Here is a 22,688-nt window from a genome sequence, read left to right as displayed (position 1 = left end):
AAAGCGGAAAGCTGAACTTTATTAATCATTCTGTTTCATACGACATGCAGGATTTTAATGACTTGATTTTCTTTTTGTTAGTGTGCTTTTTGGATTTCTTGACACTTAAGATTAGTAGCCGGCATTTTAATTAAGCTTCAAGGAACATAAAATTAATTACAGGTGGCTAAAAAACAAAAAAAAAACAAACAGTTATTCACTGTAAACTGTAAAGCAAAGAAAGAAATAGCAGAAATCAAAGCCCACAAAACGGACGAACCGGCCACCCTCCCCTGATGCATGGTTGGAGACTGGAGAGTCTTGGTGGAAGTAGAACCAAGACCATTTTGTTTCCCAAAATAATTAATAATGACTGGGTCACTCAAAAACTGTAACATTATAATAATACAAAATATTACTAGCATACATTGGTAATAAAAAATCCTAATTATAAGACCCAATTAACTAATTTAGAGATATTAAGAAATTTAGTTAAGTTAGTTATTTATAATGATTATATGTTTTTTCCCCTAAAATATCCTTGCTAATTAAGTTTGTTATCTAGAACTATTATTATTAGAAGAATTATCTTGGAAAAAAATAAATAATTATGAGAGATAAAATAGATTGAGGTCGTATATTTAGGACCAAAATAAAAATCAAACAAGATCTTATATTAAGGACCGGAAGTAGTAATCAAAATAAAAATTTAGATATATGTAAATAACAACTTAATTAAATGTAAATAACCACTTGGGTTGGGCTAAATAACACAACTTAATTTTTTAAAATAAAAATTTAATTTAATGTAAATAACGACTTAATTTAATATAAAAGACCAACTTGCCTTGTGGTAAGTAAATAAAAATTTAGGTATAAGTAAATAAAAACCTGAAAATAAAAACAAACAATTCCGTGGACGACTTTTTGTATCAGAATGAACCCTTTTTTTTTATCACCCAAAAAAAAAAAAGAATTAACCATTTTAAGTTAATTGGCAACTAATTATAATATGGTAATTGTCAATTAAATGACTCTACTAGTATCCAACAAGACTTTAATGTAACAAATCTGTCAAAGCAACCAAAAATGGCTTGGGCTCATTTGGGCAAGATATCCCAAAGATCCTGAAGCTTTTCAAATCTAGTTGGGCTTCAACGCCGAAAGCACATGTTTAGCTGTTTTCATAATCCTAATTTGTCACCAATGATAAGGATTTAGTACTTAGGGGCAGTTGTTTCAAATTTACAATTTTTCACTTACAAAAAACTCATAAAGGCGACGCACGCAGGGCAAAGAAAATTCAAAGGGAGAAAATGGCGTAGTTAGATAAGTAGTATAGGAGTTTGGATACAAATGATGCAAGTTAGTGGGTGTTTGAATTAACTTTTTAAAAGTAATTTCACGACATATGTACTGAAATAAGTGAGTGAAAAATTTTTTGTCTCGATTTGTATGACAAGACTTTTTTTAAAATACTTTTTGGATAAACCAAACTCCCCTATCTTATTTCTTCTTATTCTTTCGTCTAAGATTCCCTTCATTTCTACTTTAAAAAAAGAGAGTCCAATAATCCAATTAAAGACATTATTCAATAAAATTCACTTATTTGTCTCCATCCTTGAAGTAACTTTTATAAAATATTTAAATAAAAATATTTTTAACTTTTTTTTACTAAAATGCTATATTAACTTACATATAAATTACTTTTTTAAAAAAGTGATATTTCTTTGTCAGTAAATCTATCATAATAATAATAATAATTAAAAGCATATTTAAATTAATGGCAAGCATTTTAACAAAAAATTAAAATAATATCAAACTGATAACTTTTAATTTCAAATTATGAAAAACATTCTGGGTTTTGGATTCTTTGTTGCGCCCGAATTTATAAAATGCCAGCTTAGGTGTATCAGGGAGGAATGAATCATCATAACCACAATAAAAGTGTAACAGTAACATAAATCTTTTAATTTTATAACTGCAGTTGACTCTTTATGGTTCAAAACTGCTTTAAATCTGAACAAGAAATTTATATAATGTTAATAATACTAAAAAAATATTTGGATAAATTGCTCCAAATTCAAACATATGATTTCATCATAGTCATTGGGCTAAACTGTTACTTAAGCAAGAGAGTAAATTCTATGAGAAGTAACATGATAGTCATTATGGGTTCTAACCCCTCTTCAACATGGTAGTTAGAAAATCAGTTACTCGCACCAGTGTAGATCCGTCCCACTATATACAACGAAAAGCAAAGTCTTAACATCCCAGAAAGAACTAGAGAAACTATTATTGGAAGTTTTACAAATCCCAATCTGAAAAATTGTCTCCTGCCAATCAAAATCTCTTGCGAGCAGCACCCTTTGCGAAGATGGGATTCTCCATGAAGGTACTTTTGTTATGAACACAAGTTTAAAGGGAAAGTTCAATCCCAAAAGTCTAGTTTATTAGACTGATAAATCATACTGCACTTGTGAGGCTTCTCCTACTCTTAACAAGAATCATCCACAGTATGATTCTAAACGAGGACCCTGTTTTTCCTTGTAATATGATAACTGAGCATCTTGAGAAGCATGACACGTGTGGTCGTCACTGGTTATCAGAGTCACAGCATTCCTGTGTCCACCAGTCACCATCCTCACCAGCCTTCTTGATGACGCTTCCAAGTTTCAACTGCTCTGAACCCCACAAGCATCATATGATTACCCCATACTTCATTAAATTGCATATATGATTAGAGTCTACCGCTTGAAACACTCAATTAACACTTCCTCTCTGTTGGCTTAGTTTCGTTGTTGAGAAGCCACCAGCTTACATAATTGCAGGATTAACTGTATATGATGGTTAGCTCAGCTGATTTGAAGCTCCTTTCTCAATACTCTTTGGTTAAAAAGAAGAGATTCCAGTTTAAGGAAAGCAATTAAAGCAAAGAATGATCAGTAAGCAAGGACCCACTATGCAGAGCTTGTCCCTTCATTAACACAGATAAAGTCCATGATACATATTAAAAGCTTCAAACTTCATTAATTATATAGGACCAGTAGTACAATTGCACGCACATTCACTACCATACGGCTCTCTCTCCTCTTTGGAGAGGGCTACTTCTACTACGAAAAAGGGTAGGTACACAAGCAGCAGAAGAGTAAAAGCGAAAAAAGAAAAAGGCAAATTAATACACCATTGGAAGCTACTCACTTATATGGACTTCCGCGGCAACTTTTCTGACAAAAACAGACAGAAGAAAAGAAACACTTGTCTTTACTTATTACGAGTATTTCCTTTTAGGAATTAAGATGTTTATTGAGTGCTAATGGTGGAAGAAGTTGAGACGAGATGTGTAAGTGGCTCTTGGAGTCCAGTTGCCAGGGATAACATCTCTGGCAGAAAGTGCTTTCCCAGTGGATGTGCTTACTTTCACAGAGAAGGGTCCCCTCAATGGTCCTCCAATAATGTTCCAATTTGCGCCCCAGAGATGATTCATCTGAAGCCACTCACTTGACCCTGCCTGTCCATACCAATATCGCAAATCAGTCTCATTATTTAATTTGTAACCAGCAAAACTGGGTTTTAGTCACGAGTGTATAAGACCATTATCCAGGACCTACCAAACAGAAATTATATGCGCACTGGCCCCATGATCACATGCTTTGACTTCATTAGATATGCAGGGAAAAACGGGGTGTGTTATTTCAAAAAGAGAATTTTTTACTTACTGCTTATAATGAGAAGACAAATAGACATGCTTTTTAGCAATATTAATTTACCCGTAATATATTTACTATCTTCTGTATTTGCCGAACTTTAATTTTTAAAATCTTTGAAAATATGGAATGAAAGTGGTGGGCAGTGGCATGTGATGAAAGGATACAAGTCCGCGATAGTTGGAATTGTTTAATGGCAACATGCATTATAAGATAACTAGGCATGCCCCTGTAGCCTTTTTAGTGGATAGAATAATATACGAGTGACCGTAATGCTTTAGTGCACGTTCAGGCAAGTTTCTTTGAGTCAAATATGCAAACACTTTCTAACAGTTTTGTGAAGATGGAATATTCTATCTGTTTCTGCGCTATAGTTTAAGAGATCAAATGTACATTCTGGCTAACATAATACTCCCCCCACAAAAAGAATGTTATCACTTTCTTATTTGTCATGTTAGAAATTTTCTAAGCCCAAGTTTAGGCTGTAACGGCATCTGATTCTCTCTGAGACACCTGAAGTTCTTTTCTTTATTCTGAATGATTTTGGATTTTAAAAGGAAATGCGAACTAATTACCGAAACTTAATTGTAAAAGTGACGAAGATTATGAAGATGCTCACTTCTTGAATATGCATAGAGCCAATGTCTCCGTCTCCATCCTCAAACTCTACCAACAGTGATAGCCAAAAAGGTGTGGATCCTTCATTAACATGGAAAGCAATGTTTCTACCAGGATATTTACATGGTGTCCTGAAATTAAAAAAGAAAAAGAAAAAGAATCCATTAATATCTACAGTACCAAAAAAAAGTTGAGTTAAACTTTATTATTCCCTATAAAAGAAGGCAGGCTTCACATAAAAAGCCCAGAAAATGTACCCAATACTACAGGATTTTCCAGTTACTATGAGAAAACTTACGTAATAAATGTGTTGATAGGATTTTCCAGTGATGAATTACTGATTGGCCAAACTAGTTAGGTTATTTTCATTAGTACGTGCATATAAAAATAACGAACTCGATCAAGTGATACAGAGAGCATTAAAATAAGAGTTGAGAACTGAAACAGCAGACTTTAGATTACCGAATATGACGTAAAATACAAAGAACAAACACCAAACTTTTGGCCAACAGATAAAAGAAACAGGCAATGATACATACCTTCGGTAAACGACTGGGATTTGACCACGGTCTCTAAGCTGGGAGTTCTCGCCGGCAAGAGCCATGCGGCCAAATGCTGCGCCACTGAGGTCGAAGTGGGTCCGGTCGGAGGGGCAGCCTGGGCACTCGTCGGTGATTATCACCGTCACGGCTCGCTTCGAGCATATGCTCTTGTCCAAGCATTTCACCTTGTAGCAGGCTCCGCACCCCTCTCCGTTCATGTACAGCACGGGACCCACTGCCCCAACTCGTGCCTTCATCGGCTTCACGTCGACCAACGACCCGTATCCACATGCCCCACCTTCACATCCACACATTCAAGTGCAACCCGCTGAGTCAACTCACAGCCTTACTTAAAAATAATCTTCAACTTATATATATATATATATATATATATAGTTCGGAATGAAGGTACTTACCGTTACTTCCGTCTCCTTCGGGGTCACCGTACCAGGTGGCCGTCCCGGGGTGCCAATGCCGGTCTAAAACCGGGTGCTGAAGCTGCCCCTGAGCGTTTACCAGCAAAACATGAATCAACAATGAGATGAAGATCACGTCGGAGCTACGGTGGCGCTGCATTGTGCAATGGGGCGGAATGGGGAGGCGCGCCACCACAGTTTCAGAGCTCTGGTCAGCGCAGAACCCAATAAAGAAGAAGAAGAAGGACAGCTGGGGGGATTGCCGACAGTTTGATGGCGGCAGAGAGGCTTGCTGTTTTAGACCGTTAAGGGGTCTTCGGGGGATCTTATAATATGACGCTGGGTCAGGCGGAAACTTTTTATCACTTCTCAATCCCTTGGTTTGGGAATTATTTGCAGAAAATGCCCCTGAGTTGGGTCCCATCGGTAGTTAAGGCGTTAATTTCGCATGTGCGCGAGTGTGTGTTACTGTTCTGTACGTCGGAGGTAGAAGGGTGTGTTTGTCATTTCAGGCTAAGGAGAATCTGTCCTGCCGTTATTCTCGTTTTTTAATGAAACGGTCGAATCCGCGGAATGAAATAGAAACGCTCTAGAGAACGACGTCGATTCACACTCCTCGGCAAGAAAACGTAGTTCATTATGTCGACTTATTTCCTTCCATATTTTTTTTCATCAACTTTCCACCATCAATATTAATTATTAAATATATAATAAGCCGTCCCAATCCTATTCATAGATATTAAATCAAATAATTGATTATTCAAACGTCATTTAATGTATGAAATAATGTTTATGTTTTTTTTATATAAAAATAATATCTAACCTCTAATTTTGTATATTAATTTCTTGGTTCCAATCATTAATGATTAATTTATAAATTTTTCTTCTTTTGATTGTCTTGCTTTGCATTTGTTCAAAAGGGCAAATTTGCCAAAACCACGAAAGCTTTCCTACATTTCGACAAATACATGTGCTTTTTTCATTAATCAATTTTGGTTCAATAATTGACAATATGACAAAAACACATGGGGGCATTTTTTATTTTTCTGACATATAAATAAGGGGCACCAAAGAAAGCATCTAGTGAGTTGATTTGCACGTCTATAATTGAGAAAATTACGGACGAGTTTCTGAATTATTGGGTATAGTGTCCTTATCTATCACGCAAGCACTTTCATAGTTTTATTGTATTTATGCATAATGGTGGGCTATCCCCTGTTATAGAAACAAATTCAAATTTGCATTACAGCAGCTTTACATATTATTATTATGTTATATGGAAAAGGTAAGTGCCATTATGCAAACCAGACTAACATAAATAAAGTAAAACGAGCAGAGTCAAATACTCAAATTTTTGTGTTTCTTCTAATGTATGATCCGTTAGTTTCTCATTCAATATTCTTCAGAAGGTGATATGTAGAGAAGGATGTGAGAAGACAGAGATAGATAGGTGAATGATGTAATTCATACTGTACGTTTGGTTATACAGAAAGGGAAAGCATTTGGTTAAAACTTAAAACAATGGAACAAGGTAGTTACATTTCCTCCTTTGGTTAAAACAAAGTGACGGAATTTTCTCTTCCTTTCCTTTCTATTCATCTCTTTCGAATTGAGAAAATTTGGGGAAATAATTAAAATCTCTTCACTTCCCTCACTTTCGCTTCTATCCCAACAACACCTCCCCTCATCTTTCCTACAATAGAATCTCTTTCATCCCCTTGAACCAAACACTATATTTCCTCCTCTTCAAAATATAACCTAAACTTTGTTAGAGAGGTTTGGTTTTTATAAGATAACATTCACTTTTGTCTAAGTATTAAATGAGTTTTTTACAATTTTATCCCCATACATTCTCTTCCCTCTTTGATTCATTTATTGCATCTTTTACTTATTTTCTTCACTAATAAGGGTATATCTGAGAAAAAAAATACATGGTTTATATATTTATTGTTTCAAACTGATTTTAACTAGTTTTTTGATAAACATAAATGGATAAAGTTTAACTTATATTTTGAATCGAAAGGAGTACTAAAGAATTATTGAGATCAGACTTGTGAGCCCTCCAGTGTAATTTTCCCTTGCATTTGTTTATTATTCTGTTATATCATATATGTAATCAATAACACTGTAAAAATTTTGGATCTTGGTCGTTATATTTCAATGCCGGGGATGAACTGTTCAGAAATATGCAGTCTTAGCCTGCCAGAAGAGAGGGGAGGGTACGTTTGTGATAGATCCAAGGCCGACAGGTGTGGAAGCTAGGTTTGACTATCTAGGTAGCCAAGTAATTATTGATTGTTATCATGGAAAGTGTAAAACAAGTACTACTACTTGCTACTACAAATTTCTTAGACACGGTTTTCTGTAACTTTTAAAGAAATGATCTTCGTTTTGATTTTCCCTGCATGCTTCCAGAAAAACGAACGAGACAAATAAGTCGCCGGCAGACGACCTTTCGCTGAACTAGACCCAGCAATTCGTTTTCTAATTCATAATTAATTTCAAATTAGCAGGAACGTAATGTCTTTTATATTGAATATACAATTTTTATACGTTATCATTACATAACATTCCCACCGACTCACACTTTCTATTATTAATTAACTCACCCGCTTGATGATGATATATATTCTCGGGTTCCTTGATTACCGGAGAAGTAGTTGCTATGCAAATCTGGTGGAAGAAGCACACAGCTTTTGAAAACGAAGCATCAAAGTAAGTGAAACTAAGAAACTCAATGGAGGAAAAAAGATTTTGTTTGACGAGAACATGTGCTTTTGAGACAGGCATATGAATTATGAATAGTCTTTCTCGCTTTTGTATGATTTTGCCGCTTAACTGTCTATGGTAGACAAAATGAAAGTTTTCACACACGTATGCACTTCTTGAGCCTTGAGGTGCACATAGTTTAATGTGATCTTAATATTTTATTCTAATACTCTGTGAGTCAGAAGGGCATGCCGAAGCAGTATTACTTTAATGCTGCTAAAAAAGTGGTCTGGATCATATGTTTAATAAAGTATGGTTGAAGTGGTAGTTAAAGCAGCTTTTTCAAGGCATGTGACTGCGAAGTGTGAATCCATTCGGCAGACAGGATTAGATATGTTCCAAAAACGACGAATAAGACATAACCGGGAAGCCATTTCAAGATGGATCTAATTATTAAAATTTCGAAATAGATAAAACTGCGTTAATTGTAAATGCCCATCTAAGATAAGTCATTGGTAGGTGCTCTCATGTGGAATCAAATCGATTATCCAATTTCTTGTAATCCCAAAGTGTTAGTTGATATAACGATATTTATGTTGCTTGGTATTTTTGCTCAAACTTGAGTCTGTCTTGCTTTTGGTAAAGCGAAGTTGAAAAGAAAAGGCCAGCTTGTACAAGCTTCCCTTGTTATCTCCCTTCTCCATCACTATGGAAGCTTTCAATTGACTTTACGGGTTGTCCAGACCACATTCTGTGTTTTCGATTCATTCTCCACTTGAGTTGGCTAGCCTCACAGGTGCCCAGAGGCATGATACCAATCACATTTCTTTTAAAAAGCAAAACGAATGAAATATCTGTAAGGTGATCGACTAGCTCAAGTATTCACGTGGGTGATTCAAGCAGATATCATACTCTTCAATCTTTGGTCATAATGGGAACATGAATTGCCACCAAGTAATTCAAAGAATATTTATTCACGTGTTGATCTGACATCCAGCTATGAGCTATATTGCTTTCAACAGAAGGTGCAGGGAGATATTAAGAGGTTCGGGACTTTATTCACTACAAGACACTGATCAATACAATGCAATAAAGAGCATGTTATATGAGTATGGTGTAAGAGATTCCTTATAAGGTGAGATAGTTTGGTTTTCCCCAATCGATTCAATAGCTGTTCCATTTCCAGCTGATGGTCTGAAAGAGACTTGTTTTGCCTTTCTGTAACAAACTCCAAATGCTGGGCTGATGGGCTCCAACTAAACAAGATTATGACAATTTAAGGAAGAAGGAAACAGTCAAATAAGGGAATCACAGTAGGCACCAAATGGCTTAATGTGCCAACAAAAAACTAGAATTAAACTTGAGTAAACCTACGTATAATATTTATTTTTTAGTGTTGGACAATCATGGAAATATGCTTCATCAACAAGATATATAGGTTACCGCAAATAATATGGAAACCCACAGTAGCAAATGCCTTAGGGTCTGTTTGGTTTGAGGGGAGGGAGGGGAGGGAGGGGAGGGGAGGTTTTATCCTCACCTTGTTTGGTTTGATTAAAAAGGAGGGGAGGGGAGGGTATTTAATGATCCCTTGTTTGGTTCAAGGAGGGGAGGGGAGGGATAGTAATAATCAATTTACCATTTTACCCTTACATATTAGTTTATGTTTTTTATTGATATATTATATAAATTAATTTACATCTTAATTTAAATTATATAATTTAATAAAAATTCAGTCTTATCATGTTAATATGTGTATTAAAAAATTGGTATAGTAATTTTTTATTCTAATTAATATAATAATATATTTAAAATAATCAAATTAACAAATTTTATATGCTCTAAGAAAAATGAAATTTTATTTTCTTTAGGCTATCTTTTTTTCCAGCTTTAAAATATATTTAATAAATAATATATTTATAAAAAACAATTAATTTTATATATTATAATTTTTTATTTAAATAATTTTTTATTTTTAAATAATTTTTATAATATATTTTTAATTATAATAATGTATTTATTTTTTATTTTTTACTTAGGATAATATATTTTTTATTTGAAATAAATATTATAATAATATATTTTATGGGTAGGAGTGGAATATTAAAAAAACCATAAGGGCATAATGGTCCAAAATTTTGGCTCCCCTCCAAAAACCCCCAATTTGGAGGGGAGCCAAAATGGGGGAGGGGAGGGGACATTTTAGCTCCCCTCCCCTCCAAAATTTTTAACCAAATGAGGGGAGGGGCTCATTTTCCCTCCCCTCCCCTCCCCTCCACTCCAACCAAACACACCCTTAGACGCATATTGGCCCCAGGGTGTTCTACTTTCTCAAGTTATTCGTACAGTATTTGAACTCAATGCACACCATAACAACAACAACAACAATCATCCTCGTCTTCCTATATTAGTTAGGACATAAGCAGCAGAAGTTTACAATTTTTATATTGGTTATATTGTTACATCTTACAAATAAGTTTCTAGGCACTTAAGAGATTGAGTTTTTCACGTATTAAGTAGCATCTTCAAGATGCGGTCAGATATGAAATCATTTTCCAAACTTCTAGTAATTTATCTATTGATCCAGACTCAAAGACAAGTGGCGCCAAGTTAAATCTAATATAAACAAATCTAAAATGAAGTTGCTGAACCTTGAACAAATCAATCCTGGTCAATCAAGAAACTAAATCAATTATACCTTTTTACTAATCTTTACATTCTTCTCATCATCTTTTCGATCCATATCCAGGATCAACAACAACATAAGGAGGTGGATAAGCAGGATTATTCAGGAGTGGAGCTCTTTCTGGAGCATATTCATCATCACTGTCATAACACTGATGAGGTCCGAGAGCTTTGAGTATCATTGCCAGTAATAAGGAAAGCCCCTGCATGCAGAAGACGCAGGCAGCTATCTATTGTTAGATTGAATTAAAAAAAATCATTCTCAAGTTTTAAAGTTGATCATAAACAAAGGTAACCAAGTACAAAATGAAATATACTAGAGCTGATCATGTACAGCACTGACAATCATACAGATAACAGAAATGAGAGACACAATGTTAATTTCCATTTCTTTTGGCAATTAATTGTATGCAGTCACACACTTCAATTTCTTAATCATGAATCTATGTATCCAAGTAACTAGAATCCAAGCAGAACAAACCAAGCACAATAAAAGATAGCATAACTTCTATGAGGAACAATAGAGCAGTGGGGCTTCAACTTTCTAAATTTATATCAAAGACATGCAAATTCATCTCTATCTTAAATGACAAAATAGTAAAAAACTTTAAACCACCAATTTTAAGCTTCTGCTAGTTGAATGAGCATATATTATACAGTAAACAAGTTGACTACATAGTTAGAAATTCTGCAATAAAGACTCACCAAGTGTCACAATCTAAAGGGCAGGAGAGTAAGCAAGAGTGCAAGACAAGGACAGAGATATTTACCTGTACAATAACAATTGACAGGCCTACCCATTTGCACATTTCAAAGTTTGACTTGAGAAAATTCTTGAACCGATCGAAATTTCCCACCGGATCCTTTGGAAAGTCCTGATTTCAATTTTGAAGCCAAAAAGATCATAACACATGAGGCCAATAAAAAAGAAAAAGAAGAGATCATAACATGGCATAAATCAAACTAATACAAACATTGAATAAAAACCCATATAAAACTACTGAAACAACAAAACACGCTATCAAGAAATGCTTGTCATGACAAACCTTCTCCCAGTCCCGGTTTAGAAGTACATCAACAGTAACTGCAGCCTCTAGCATGAGGAGTATGAGGATAAACAACATATACTGTTATGAGTTAAGAAGAACAGGAAAATAACAACATCATGTGCTCATTCTATGAGTAAAAAATTAGCCAGATTACTGATGAAATATATGTCTTCTAGTAATTGAACAAAGTATTGCTTAGTAATTTTCTTCTTTACTCAAAAGTTCCCCAGGTATTTGCTACCAAGTTTTTTTATTAAAAAAACATAAAATAGAAAAACTGTTTTTTGAAGCAATCAATCCTATGGGGGTGAGCTTAAAACAATATACACGTCTTACATATTTATTGGAGAAGCAAATAGTGTAGGTATAAAAAAACACCACTTATGTTCTGTCCAATACATATATAAACTCAGCATCAGCTGCTCTAAATTTTCAAGTATCCAAGGTGTCAAATGTTGGAAACCATCATAAGCTATGAAGGTGATATCAACAGAAAAGTTTATATTTGACAGGGAAAAGTGAAGGAACAAATATAAGTTGACAAGAAAGAGTAAGATCCTGAAAACTTTATTGTGGAGGAAAAGCCCAAGCTCTAAAGTGATTCTTAAAGTAGGGATGAGTGAAAGTAGCAGTCATATCCTTGACTAATAATTTCACGAAAAGGATACCAAGTAAAGGCAACATCCATTGGCAGTTTCAGCAGCGACATGACCACTGCAAGTGATCACACAGAAAGCAACTCCAAGGCCCAGGAACGTGTAAATGAACCTGATTGAAAAGAATATTTCATTCTTGATGAGTCAATATGAACTAGAAATCTAAGATCCATATCCTACCCAGTCCCAGCACTCCTATTCAATCAGTTAAACGTATTACTAAACTCAGCAAAATTATTAGTGCTCTTTCCTCCAGCTACCCCCGGGAAGTGAATAACAAAGCGAACATGGGATTCAAGTTATTCAATAATTGCTTGAACACGCGAAATGTTAAGGAAAGTAATTTATGTGAATTAATTAAATCAGACAAATTTTCTGTCCAAAACAACATCAAGATCCAAACACGGAAATTTGTTTTCTTCTGCCCCCGGTTATCTATCATTTGATCAAACGGTGATAATACCAGAAGAAGGCCTTAATTCTCCTCTTTACTCCGCTAGAAGCGCCTTGAACAAGAAGAAAAAGAGACGACGAAAAAGACAAAATTCCTACCAGGGAGCAGGGTAATCAGAATCTCCACCAAACGGAAGCTCGCCTGTCTCCCTCTGCCAATACCTAATCATCCATACAGCATATAGAATCATGGCTAACCCAGCCATTCCAATGACCGAGTTCACCAGCTTCAATATCGATTGAATGCAGCTCCTCACCATATTCGCCATTTTGTTCCCGAAATTCAATTCGTCAGAATCAGAAAAGAACCTCAACTTCCCCGTATGAAAAATAAAATTTACAATGAACAATCAACGAAACCCCTGATCAAATTTAGGGCTCCGTTGCTTAACACAGAAGGCGAAAGAGGTTTTGGCGGTTTGCAATTATCTCAACGAATTTATGGTCCCGAAATTTAGTAATTATGACGTCATGCTCCAAAGTTTGCTTGAGATTAAACAAGCATCCACTTAGTTTTGGCACGCCGAGGGAACAACAAGGTTGCTGTGGTGTAGTGGTTATCACGTTAGTCTTACACACTAAAGGTCCCCAGTTCGATCCTGGGCAGCAACAATTAGTTTGTTTTTCGAAAAAAATTTTCGCCAAACACACTAAAAACGCCGGCCAAAAAAAGAGAAAGTGTTATAGTGGGTTTGTTTTTCTGGTTTAAACGGACTTGTGCCAAATCTAATTTGTCAATTCTCGTATTGCTTCGAAGTTCTTCCCAAAGCACATTTGAGATTAAAAATTGCTAATTTGCTATCCAAACAGACTCAGTCGAAGAAATAGTTCCCCGGGGGGGGGGACACAGAAGTATGCTTTTCATATGTCCAACGAATGTTAAACATGGGTATGAAAATTTCTTCTTCAATATTGACTAAAATCCTCAAAAATTCAGCATTCAGAAAATTACAACAGAGCTAGTAAAAAGTAAAAACTACAATAGAAAGTGCTTAATTAGCCAGTGCGTTAATTGGCGTCGTCCAAATCCAAGTACATTCTATAAGCATTTCGATCAGAGGAGTAGTACCCTTCGATCAAAGCGTCGACCTGGAAGCCTCGCTTCTTGTAAAGTGTCAAGGCTGGGTCCTCGTGGGATCAACATGAAGCAATATGCGAGCGACTTTCCTTGTTCTGCATTTCTCTATTGCTGCCTTTAGCAGAATCTCCCCATGGCCTTGCCTCCTCCATTGCTCCTTCACTAGTAAAACCACAATATGGTAATACCCAGGTCAGGAAATTGTGCCGGTGAGGCCAGATGAATATCTATATTTACATATAATATACAAAATCCAATAAAGCACGATGACTTGCTATGTAAAGTTTCGACATTTTTTAGTTGTGTATTTTCATCAAACGCCTTATGGTCGTGAACCAGGCTGAAACAACAATGCAAAACCCAACATGAAAAGTAGAAAACTCGATATAGGAAGAGGAAGTTGAAACCTGCCAGCTTTGTGATAGAGGCGTACAAGGAAGAAGGCCACGAATACATGACATAGCCTATAATTTCTCCATCCACGTCAAGGTAAAGCAATCCAGAGTTCTTCTTTCTCAGTTCTTGGTCAAAGAACGTAGCAAGTGATTCATGTTTGGGAAATATTTTTCTCTCCAATTTCACAATCTCCGCACTATCTTATCCCAGTCGCCGGAGTTACTATGAAGCTCTACAATGGCACTTGGCGCCATGAATGGTTCACCTAGATGACCGTTCGTTAGTGAGTTTTCAGTTCACTTTCTACAAAACGAGCATTTTAAGCCCTCTCCACCGCGTATTATATATGCAATGGATGGATGTACAATAAGTAAAATGAATTAGATTAATTGTGTGTAATATATTAATAAAGATAAAATATAATTACCCCACCACTATCCGAGTATCTGACCTCTCCCAGAGTCTCTCTGCTTGGTTGCCTTTGACATGAGTCTCCCCCCGGACATGAGAAAGAATCCCGTGTCACCAAGTTTCAAGAGATTCAGATTCCCCCTCTACCATGTAACGAAGGGTGAGCCATCAAGGTTTGAGAATCTGCCATGGTTTTCGTCATCCGCAGGGAAGTTCTGCGTTTGAAATGCTGGACATGAAAACGTAGGAGGAGGCTGAAGACTGCGGCTCTTGGCTTCTCTGTGGAAGTCACGAGCTCTGGTGGCCCGCCTGAGGAGGAGCGATTGGAAGAGGAAAAAGAAAGGTTCTTCGATTACTGCGGTATGGATCCTGCTGATTATCCTTTTCCTTCCTTTCCGTTGGATACTGGACGGATGGATTCGGCGTGGGTCCCATGGATTGTGTATCCTTCCTAATCCTTTCCTTTCGCTGCAATTTAAGTATAACAAGTACAGAATCCTTCAGTTATTTGTTCTTATTTATCCCCGCTGCCCTTTTTAGTGGGGAGGTTGTCTATCGTTGAACGAAGGTAAGATGTCATCGATGCGATGGCCACTTCTATATTCTTCACCGCCGTCTTCACGGAGCACTAAATTCGTCAGACACTTTACTAAACCGCTTCACTGCTCTCTGTTCTCCACTAATCAGCTCACTTGTTCCTTACAACCCAGATGCGGTGCCACTCTCAGCTATCGCCCTTCTTTCAAGATCTCCTGCAAAAGAAGTAAAGCCACTCAAGAGGACGGGCTTCCTCAGGTAAATAGGAAAAATAAAGTCTAGCTTCTTATTTTGTCTGATTCTTCACTTGCTGCTACTCTCATTTGAATGTGATTAATAAGCTCTACGCACCAAAGTTGGTGTATTTTGGTGTTGTTTAGCATTCTCATGTGCAGAATTATCAAAATATGTCGGCTTATTCGTTATTCCATATTGTAATAGGGATTCTCGGTATTGCCAGGGGACAGTCCATGGGAGGGTGGGATCCTTTGGAGCACTTTTGCTTTCTACGTGTTCAGCGTGCATGTTCCTTTGAGTTTTGGAGGGTTACCTGCGATTGCCTGGATAATGGGGAAGAATCGTCTTAGTCCACAAACTGAGGTGAGTTTTTTTGTCTGTTGCTTTCCTAGTTACTGATCAGGAATTATCTCCCTAACTTTTATTGAGAAAGAAGAAATGAATGAAAAATGAGTTGCTTTTAAGTTTTTCTATATGTCATCTATTTGCGTCTCTTGTTAGTGTTCATACCCACTGTTCTCCTCTTGTTTGGATTGCTACATTCATTTCATGATTTGACAGTGAATTTGTCATTTGTTTGTGCTGGTAAGAGTTTGGATTCACACTTATCACATGGATAGGGCCATAACCAGCTATGCGACTGAGTTTGCTCGGCTCAATTTCATATAGCATGTTGAAGGTGACTTCATTTTTAAACACAATGACGGTCATCAGTATAGTGTACACTTGTTTAAGTATTCACTGCAACTTCTGTTCATTGTCTGATGCAAAATGCTAGAGATGGTCTTCAACCTTTATATATTTAGCTTCGGATTCTGAACTTTAATTTTGATATCAAATTTCTGAATATATTTCGAACACATATTCTAACGACTCCTTCGAAATTCACCGATGCAGATCCTAGGAATTCTTTTTATTCAAATCCTCGAGCTTAATGGAGCATTATTTTTACTGAAGTACATGGCTAAGCCGCAATATAAGCTTCCAAATTTCTTCAAAAGTAGCGGATTAGTTGACAGGAATTGGGTTTTGGCATCAGCAGTGGGATTCGGAGTTCTTGTGCTTCTGCTTTATCTACTATCACTCATTGAAAGCAAGTTATTTGGCCCCACGGTTAGTCGTGTTTGTCTTTTGCTTTGCATTTTACTTCTGCAGAGTCAATTATGAATCATCTTCCACATTTGTTAACAATCCTCCTCTCATTGCTATGGTACTACCTCCGGTCCTATTTATAAGAGTTAGTTGATTGATTTGAGAAGATTAAGGAAGTAAGTTGAGTTAGTTATTTGTCCTAAATAAGTGTTGTATTTCCTAAAATATCCTTACTAATCAAGCGTATTAGCTAGAATTACTATTGTTAGAATGACTACTTTGAAAAAATATATATAAATATAAGAGACAAAGTGGATTGAGATCTTATATTTAGGATCAAAATAAAAGTCAAATAAGATCTTATATTAAGGACCAGAGGTAGTATCTGCGAATGTTAGAGTTGAACTCTGTTCATAAATATCCATAGTCTTCTATTTCTATGTGGCATCTAACACGCTAGTAAGGGGAAAACTTGTTAAATTATGTATCTGCTTTGTAAGTATATGGATATAAGTAAGATCTTGTATCAAACTGACATGTTCCATTTGATAATGGAAAGAGTGCTTTTGAAAAAAATAACCAGAAATTAATTATTGATTAGCATATTGCTTAGTTGTGAAAGACTGAAAGCCTTGTCTTCTGAATCTTAAACAATTGCCCAGTTGGCAGTTCTTGAAGATTCTCATGCATTCCTGTAATGTTAAATAGTTCACTTCAAATTGTGTCATTGAATTTTAAAATGAAAATAACAACATTCTGACTAAACACACTGAAAATTATCATTTCCTCCTGCTACACTTGTTTATTGAAAATGCCAGCGAAGCTGAGGACTTAGTGATAGCCAGCCATTAAGACAGATTCGAAGTCCGTATAGTGAATGAAATTTGTGGAGACCTAAATATGTTTCGTAGGAATTATCGTTTGAAGTTATGAGAAATTTGTTGTTAGTGCAGCCTGTGAGCAGCCCCGTATTGAAGGAGATCCTCTTAAGCAGTGATGTCTCGAGAGTAGCCAGCGTCATGTTTTACTGTATTGTCTGTCCCCTTCTGGAGGAAATTGTTTACAGAGGGTTTATGCTAACATCACTTTCCCCCACCATGGGATGGCTAAAAGCAGTTGCTCTGAGTTCAGCCATTTTCGGTGCAATTCACTTCTCTGTTGGGAGCTTTCTGCATTTGTTCACTGTTGGCTGTGTCCTTGGCTGCTCCTATTGCTGGACTGGGAATTTGAAGTCTCCCTTTCTCATACATTCCTTGTACAATGCTTTAACTTTGATGATATCCTATTTGTATTAAACACAGATTTCTTTTTCTATTTTTTTTTTCAAATTCAAAATGATAAATAAAGAATGCTGTATGGACTTCACGTGATTGTTTACTTTGTTTATGTTCATCTTTCCACCTAACTTTGGTTACTTTTCTGAACTAACCATTGTTCTATAATGTTTGTATTTGAACTAACACCCTCCTTTCAATCCACGTTAAGTTTAAAGATTATAATAATCGTCATCACGACAATTGAAGCAAAGTACCTCAATCTCATTACTGTAATTCTCCTGTGCAAGACTATTAATTTTTTTCAGACCATGTGCTGCTTTTTAAACTCACATTTCATCCTGGACTGTTTATAAGACGGGCTTCTCTAATTTAAGATGAATTTAAAAAAGAAAATAAATGATTATCAAGTAAAATCAACAAAATATACGCAATATTCTTTTATAGAAATTATAACTTTATTTTTATCAATACCTTTTACTAAGATTTAAAAAGTTCTAAATTAGTATTCTGAGGAAAATATGATTTTTTTATAACAAGTGTGAATTTTGTAAAATAAATTCTCCTATTTAAGAGTAAGATTATTATGAACACCCAAACGCCCTGGTGGGGAGGGGAGTTAACCTGGTTACGCAATCCCAATGAAGGTGGGGGGTGAGAATTGAGGACAAATCCAATAAACTTTTGAGCATCTTACGTTCAAAATTCGAATCTTGATGTCTTGTCCGTCTCTCCGGTCAACTAATAAGATATTTCTCCATCATCACCGTCCGTTATAATTACTTTATTTCTTAATTCAATGCAATGGCAGGTAGATAATTGATATTATCATAATATTCCTCGCTTCTAATGTAATCTCAAATTTCGGTTAAGATTAGTTGTCTTTCTCGATTCCCATTTTCCTTCTTCCCTCTAAATTTCCCCCCCTTTCTCTCGTTCTCTCTCCCTCGAAACCCCTTTCGATTTCAAATTCTCTGCTGGAAATGGAGATGGCAATGGAGGATTCGCTCTCGCATGAGGTTCTCTCTATGGATCTTCAGGCGTTCCCCGGAGATGGAAGAGCCCGGCGATTACCCAATAATTTAATACCGTGTACGATCCGAATATGTGCTTTGGCAGTGGCCTGCTAAGGTTCTATCTCCAAGGTTTCTGTGTTTATTTTTCCCATAGGTATTTCGTTGTTCGCTGTTCCTGCCTACTCCTGATTCCGACTGTTGGATAATTCCTTCACTAGTTCTCGGTTTATTCGTTTCTGAATTGATACTGTTCGTCTGATTATGTTTGTGTAAACTTGGATATTAGTAACTACCGTGTCGACAGGAAGTGTGCTTTTGCAGAATTTAGAATTTCTTTAATTATATCGTGGAACTTGGATTCCCTAGGGTTTAGAACCCGGCATACAATTTCACTTGTCTGTAACAGTAATCTCGAAATTACTTTAGGCTTGAGTGAAATTGTTGCTGGATTTGCATCTTCTTCAGTGTGCCTTGGGTCTTGAGGTTTGAATGTGAACTTTTGGTCGGGAAGTTTGAATGGCTGGAAAGTTGGAATTAGGGTTTCCAAAGGCTAGTGCTTGTAGTCTAAGGGAGCAACTCGCTAGGAAGATATTACATACTGTGAGATCCCAAGGGCATCCTTATGTTGACCTACGTGAAAATGGGAAAAAATTCATATATTTCTGCACCCTTTGTCTTGCTCCCTGTTACAGTGATACTGCACTGTTTGATCACTTGAAAGGTAATCTTCACATGGAGAGGCTATCTACTGCTAAAGTTACCCTTCTAGGACCTAATCCGTGGCCTTTTAATGATGGCATTGTCTTCTTTGACACCTCAATTAAAAATGATGACGACTTGCCAAATACGAATTCTAAGCAAAAGAGACTGTTGGAATATACTAACAACGACAACAATCTTGCTATTGTGAAGTTTGGTGAAAATCTGAATTCCTGTGATGACAATCATGCTGAGGTTGATGAAGTTAATTGTGGCATAAAGTACTTAGAGTCAGGTGCAGTTCATTCAGATCTTCAACTAAGTTCAACCAATGATGCAGTGAATGAGGATTGCACTCTTGTGATTCCTCATGCACTGATTGGCGACAAAACTTCTGACTTACAAGCTAGAGAGGTTGGTTTGGCCAAGATTGCTGCAAGGTTCTTTGAGAAGGATGGTGGTTTGAATGGGATTAGAAGAATATGGTGTGAATGGTTAGGAAAAGATACTGATGGTCATCTAGTTGGTTCTGTGGTTCCAGAGCACAATTTTGCTATAATTATTTTCTCTTACCATTCTGATTTGGGTCGGAATGGATCACTAGAAGAGTTAAAGTCCTTGTTACCATCTACTTCTATGACAGAACCAGAGAATGAGAGCAGCAGCAGTCAAAAGAGAAAGAAATCATTTTCTGATCCTGAGGATATTAGTGATTCTTTGAGCAATCAGTATGATTCATCAGTGGAAGACTCTTCAGCTTCTAACAGTGCCACCTCAAGATTGGCCCTGGGTCAAATTGACAATCAACTTCTCCAAACCAGGTTCATTTCAAGCAAGGCTTTAAGGAAAGAATTGAGACGGCAGCAGCGATTAGCGGCAGAGAAAATGTGTGATATCTGTAAACAAAAAATGCTTCCTGGTAAAGATGTAGCAACACTTTTTAATTCGAAGACCAGGAGACTAGCTTGCAGTAGTCGGAATAGCACTGGGGTAAGACATTTTGCTAATCTGTCATTCATGTTTCTGATATCAAGCTTGATTGAAAGTTTGGTATTCAAACATTATCTCTCTAAATTTGGAAAAGGAATTTCATTTCACGATTATTACTTGCAGGCGTTTCACTTGTTTCATGCATCCTGCCTTGTACACTGGATACTGATGTGTGAATTTGACATGATCACCAGTCGTGTTGCCTTTCCAAAAGTCAGAAGAAAAACCAAGAGAAAGATGGGAGCAAATGTTAATCAAAATGGAAAAGACTATGATATGAAAGCTGCTAGAGGGAAAATAAATTCTGTGTTCTGTCCAGAGTGCCAGGGTACAGGTATCATCATTGAGGGGGATCAAGTGGAGCATGCACCTTTTTCTTTGTCTGAGGTTTGCTCATTTTACGACTCCCTCCTCTCTTCACCCTCCATTTATATCTTAGTTTTCTTCTGTTTCTTTGAAGCATTTGGATTTTTTTTTTGGGCCTCAGCCCTTTCGTTTATTTTTATGGGAGACCAGTTAGCATCGAGGCAAATGTTCATTTGGAATTTATGATGCACTGTATCTTTTTGGTGTTTTGGCAGATGTTCAAATTAAAAATAAAGGCATGTGATGCACGTAGAGAATGGATAAAAAGTCCTGAACTTTTGCAGAATTGCTCGACTGGATTTCACTTTCCTGCACAATCTGAGGAAATAGGCCAGGTGCTCAAAATATGTGCTTATAGTTTCATAAAGATGAAAATCAATATTGCATTATTAACATAATCTATTATGATCGATTTGCTTATATAGGAAAAAGTGAAGCCCATAAAATTGCTGCACTTCTATCGTGCTGATGAGAGAAGTTAGACACAGAAACACGATAGCCGTGGAATCTTAGCAATCGGCATTTTCAAATCTATCCCACATGATCCATGACCCATAATATGTTGTACATCTTTGCACATAGTGTATTTCTTAAAAACTATGATTAGCTCTTTGGATAGATGTAGCCATTTAGGTAGGTGGATGGGTTGGAGGCTCACCTTACCTGACGAGACAATGTGTATACCTGTTGGCTTGTTGCTAACGAGAATGCATGTATCATTGTGTATGTTGCTGACTTCCATGTACATGGTAAAGCAAAGGGCAAAATATCATTGACCTTGCAGTGTACTGGAGTCTTATTATAATTAGTACTTTCTGTGACTTTCTGGCCAGTCATTATTGGATACTTGGGCAATATGTGCCCCTGCAGCAGAAAGTTTGGATTATTACCGGGTCGTTGAGATACGTCGCCCTCTATTCCATGTCAAATTGATTCGCTCGATTTTTTTTTCCCCGTAGTGGATGCAGGTAAATGTCGGCAGTATCTATTCGGTTTCGATAAAATGTTTGTGCCAGTAGCATCATATCAAAAGTCCAGCGAGGAAGGATGTGATATGGAGAAACTAATATTGGATGCCCTGGCAGATTTTTTTTTTTTTTTTTTTATGTTGAATCAGAATGGGATTTAATTTCTATTTAGCACATCCATGATGAGCAATACAGAAATCTGGAAAGCAAAATCAAAGTATAATTAAAATACGAGTGTGTTGATAGAAGCTCGGATGCCACTGATGGAATATTCTAAGAAGGTTCCAAACCGGCGAGCTGCAGTTTCACAACCGCATTAACTGGATTGTTTTCATCCAGATGCGTAATTTGATAATACCATCCATATTTCTCCCATTATTTTAAACAGGAGAGTGCACCTCGATTGATTGCCATCTACGAATTTGATTGTAGCCTATGCTCTGGATTTGGAAACAACAATACAAGATTTGAAGACATACCAAGAAATAAAATTTTGATCTCGCGGGATGTTCCTGTGATCAAATGCCCGCCCTTACAAACGTAAGCACAGAAGCAGAATAATGATTTTGCCGGCGGTTTGACGAAATCCCAGTTGTAGCCGGCCCAGCCAGGAGTATTCATGCTTCGTCAACTCTGACTTTGACGATCACCACTTTATATAAAAACCATCTGGCCTCTGAACTTTTGTAAACCCAGAAAGATGCAAGAAACAAGTTCCAGATTCAGAAGCTTCCCATGGCTCGCGATGATCATTGTTCTAATTCTGATTCTGCAGGTTTCAGTTTCCCAAGGAAGGCCTCTTTCCAAGGC

At 36.6% G+C, this 22,688-nt stretch overlaps 4 protein-coding genes, 1 non-coding gene and 1 pseudogene across 6 annotated transcripts; 3 read left to right on the top strand and 3 right to left on the bottom strand.

Annotated features, from left to right (window-relative positions):
- Positions 1-2,983: 2,983 nt before the first annotated feature.
- LOC114762576 (expansin-B3) lies at positions 2,984-5,527 on the bottom strand. The gene is made up of 4 exons (XM_028952083.1): positions 5,263-5,527; positions 4,844-5,144; positions 4,306-4,435; positions 2,984-3,490 (listed from the first exon to the last, which is right to left on the bottom strand). The coding sequence occupies exons 1-4, from the start codon at positions 5,420-5,422 to the stop codon at positions 3,293-3,295; spliced, it is 789 nt and encodes a 262-aa protein (XP_028807916.1). The 5' UTR covers positions 5,423-5,527; the 3' UTR covers positions 2,984-3,292.
- A 3,538-nt stretch (positions 5,528-9,065) lies between these two features.
- Positions 9,066-13,215, bottom strand: LOC114762578 (tetraspanin-19-like). Its single transcript, XM_028952085.1, has 6 exons — positions 12,914-13,215; positions 12,374-12,473; positions 11,703-11,783; positions 11,427-11,531; positions 10,670-10,859; positions 9,066-9,227 (listed from the first exon to the last, which is right to left on the bottom strand). The coding sequence occupies exons 1-5, from the start codon at positions 13,081-13,083 to the stop codon at positions 10,698-10,700; spliced, it is 618 nt and encodes a 205-aa protein (XP_028807918.1). The 5' UTR covers positions 13,084-13,215; the 3' UTR covers positions 9,066-9,227; positions 10,670-10,697.
- A 138-nt stretch (positions 13,216-13,353) lies between these two features.
- On the top strand, positions 13,354-13,426 carry TRNAV-UAC (transfer RNA valine (anticodon UAC)). The gene has a single exon. It is a non-coding gene; the product is annotated as a tRNA-Val (tRNA).
- Positions 13,427-13,700: 274 nt separating this feature from the next.
- LOC114762580 (putative [ribosomal protein S18]-alanine N-acetyltransferase) lies at positions 13,701-15,034 on the bottom strand (annotated as a pseudogene).
- LOC114762575 (uncharacterized) lies at positions 15,032-17,970 on the top strand. 2 transcript variants are annotated; one of them, XM_028952082.1, is made up of 5 exons: positions 15,032-15,141; positions 15,410-15,494; positions 15,678-15,836; positions 16,371-16,586; positions 17,519-17,970. In XM_028952082.1, the coding sequence occupies exons 1-5, from the start codon at positions 15,062-15,064 to the stop codon at positions 17,858-17,860; spliced, it is 882 nt and encodes a 293-aa protein (XP_028807915.1). In that variant the 5' UTR covers positions 15,032-15,061; the 3' UTR covers positions 17,861-17,970. The 2 variants fall into 2 exon arrangements, with proteins under 2 accessions (XP_028807915.1, XP_028807914.1); XM_028952081.1 differs by having other exon boundaries at positions 15,047-15,494.
- Positions 17,971-18,576: 606 nt separating this feature from the next.
- LOC114762573 (uncharacterized) lies at positions 18,577-21,786 on the top strand. Its single transcript, XM_028952079.1, has 4 exons — positions 18,577-20,544; positions 20,668-20,931; positions 21,126-21,245; positions 21,336-21,786. Exons 1-4 carry the CDS (start codon positions 19,372-19,374, stop codon positions 21,390-21,392), a joined length of 1,614 nt encoding a protein of 537 aa, XP_028807912.1. The 5' UTR covers positions 18,577-19,371; the 3' UTR covers positions 21,393-21,786.
- The last annotated feature ends 902 nt before the right edge of the window (positions 21,787-22,688 follow it).

This window comes from Neltuma alba, unplaced genomic scaffold, assembly GCF_004799145.2.
Source record: "Neltuma alba isolate B1F8T4 unplaced genomic scaffold, ASM479914v2 tig00011219_pilon, whole genome shotgun sequence".
Taxonomy (NCBI): Eukaryota; Viridiplantae; Streptophyta; class Magnoliopsida; order Fabales; family Fabaceae; genus Neltuma; species Neltuma alba.
The sequence above is the reverse complement of the archived record's forward strand: the minus strand, read 5'-3'. Positions and strand labels throughout refer to the sequence as shown.

Excerpts from the sequence above, each read along its gene's own strand:
- LOC114762578 (XM_028952085.1), bottom strand. The coding sequence starts at position 13,083 with ATGGCGAATATGGTGAGGAGCTGCATTCAATCGATATTGAAGCTGGTG. Across the intron at positions 12,474-12,913 it reads TCTGATTACCCTGCTCCCTG|GTTCATTTACACGTTCCTGG; the intron begins GTAGGAATTTTG and ends CTTTTCAATCAG. Across the intron at positions 11,532-11,702 it reads TAAACCGGGACTGGGAGAAG|GACTTTCCAAAGGATCCGGT; the intron begins GTTTGTCATGAC and ends AATTGAAATCAG.
- LOC114762575 (XM_028952081.1), top strand. The coding sequence starts at position 15,273 with ATGTCATCGATGCGATGGCCACTTCTATATTCTTCACCGCCGTCTTCA. Across the intron at positions 15,837-16,370 it reads GTCTTAGTCCACAAACTGAG|ATCCTAGGAATTCTTTTTAT; the intron begins GTGAGTTTTTTT and ends TCACCGATGCAG. Across the intron at positions 16,587-17,518 it reads GCAAGTTATTTGGCCCCACG|CCTGTGAGCAGCCCCGTATT; the intron begins GTTAGTCGTGTT and ends TTGTTAGTGCAG.
- LOC114762573 (XM_028952079.1), top strand. The coding sequence starts at position 19,372 with ATGGCTGGAAAGTTGGAATTAGGGTTTCCAAAGGCTAGTGCTTGTAGT. Across the intron at positions 20,545-20,667 it reads GTAGTCGGAATAGCACTGGG|GCGTTTCACTTGTTTCATGC; the intron begins GTAAGACATTTT and ends TATTACTTGCAG. Across the intron at positions 20,932-21,125 it reads CACCTTTTTCTTTGTCTGAG|ATGTTCAAATTAAAAATAAA; the intron begins GTTTGCTCATTT and ends GTGTTTTGGCAG.
- LOC114762576 (XM_028952083.1), bottom strand. The coding sequence starts at position 5,422 with ATGCAGCGCCACCGTAGCTCCGACGTGATCTTCATCTCATTGTTGATT. Across the intron at positions 5,145-5,262 it reads CGAAGGAGACGGAAGTAACG|GTGGGGCATGTGGATACGGG; the intron begins GTAAGTACCTTC and ends GTGGATGTGAAG. Across the intron at positions 3,491-4,305 it reads GCTCTATGCATATTCAAGAA|GCAGGGTCAAGTGAGTGGCT; the intron begins GTGAGCATCTTC and ends TGGTATGGACAG.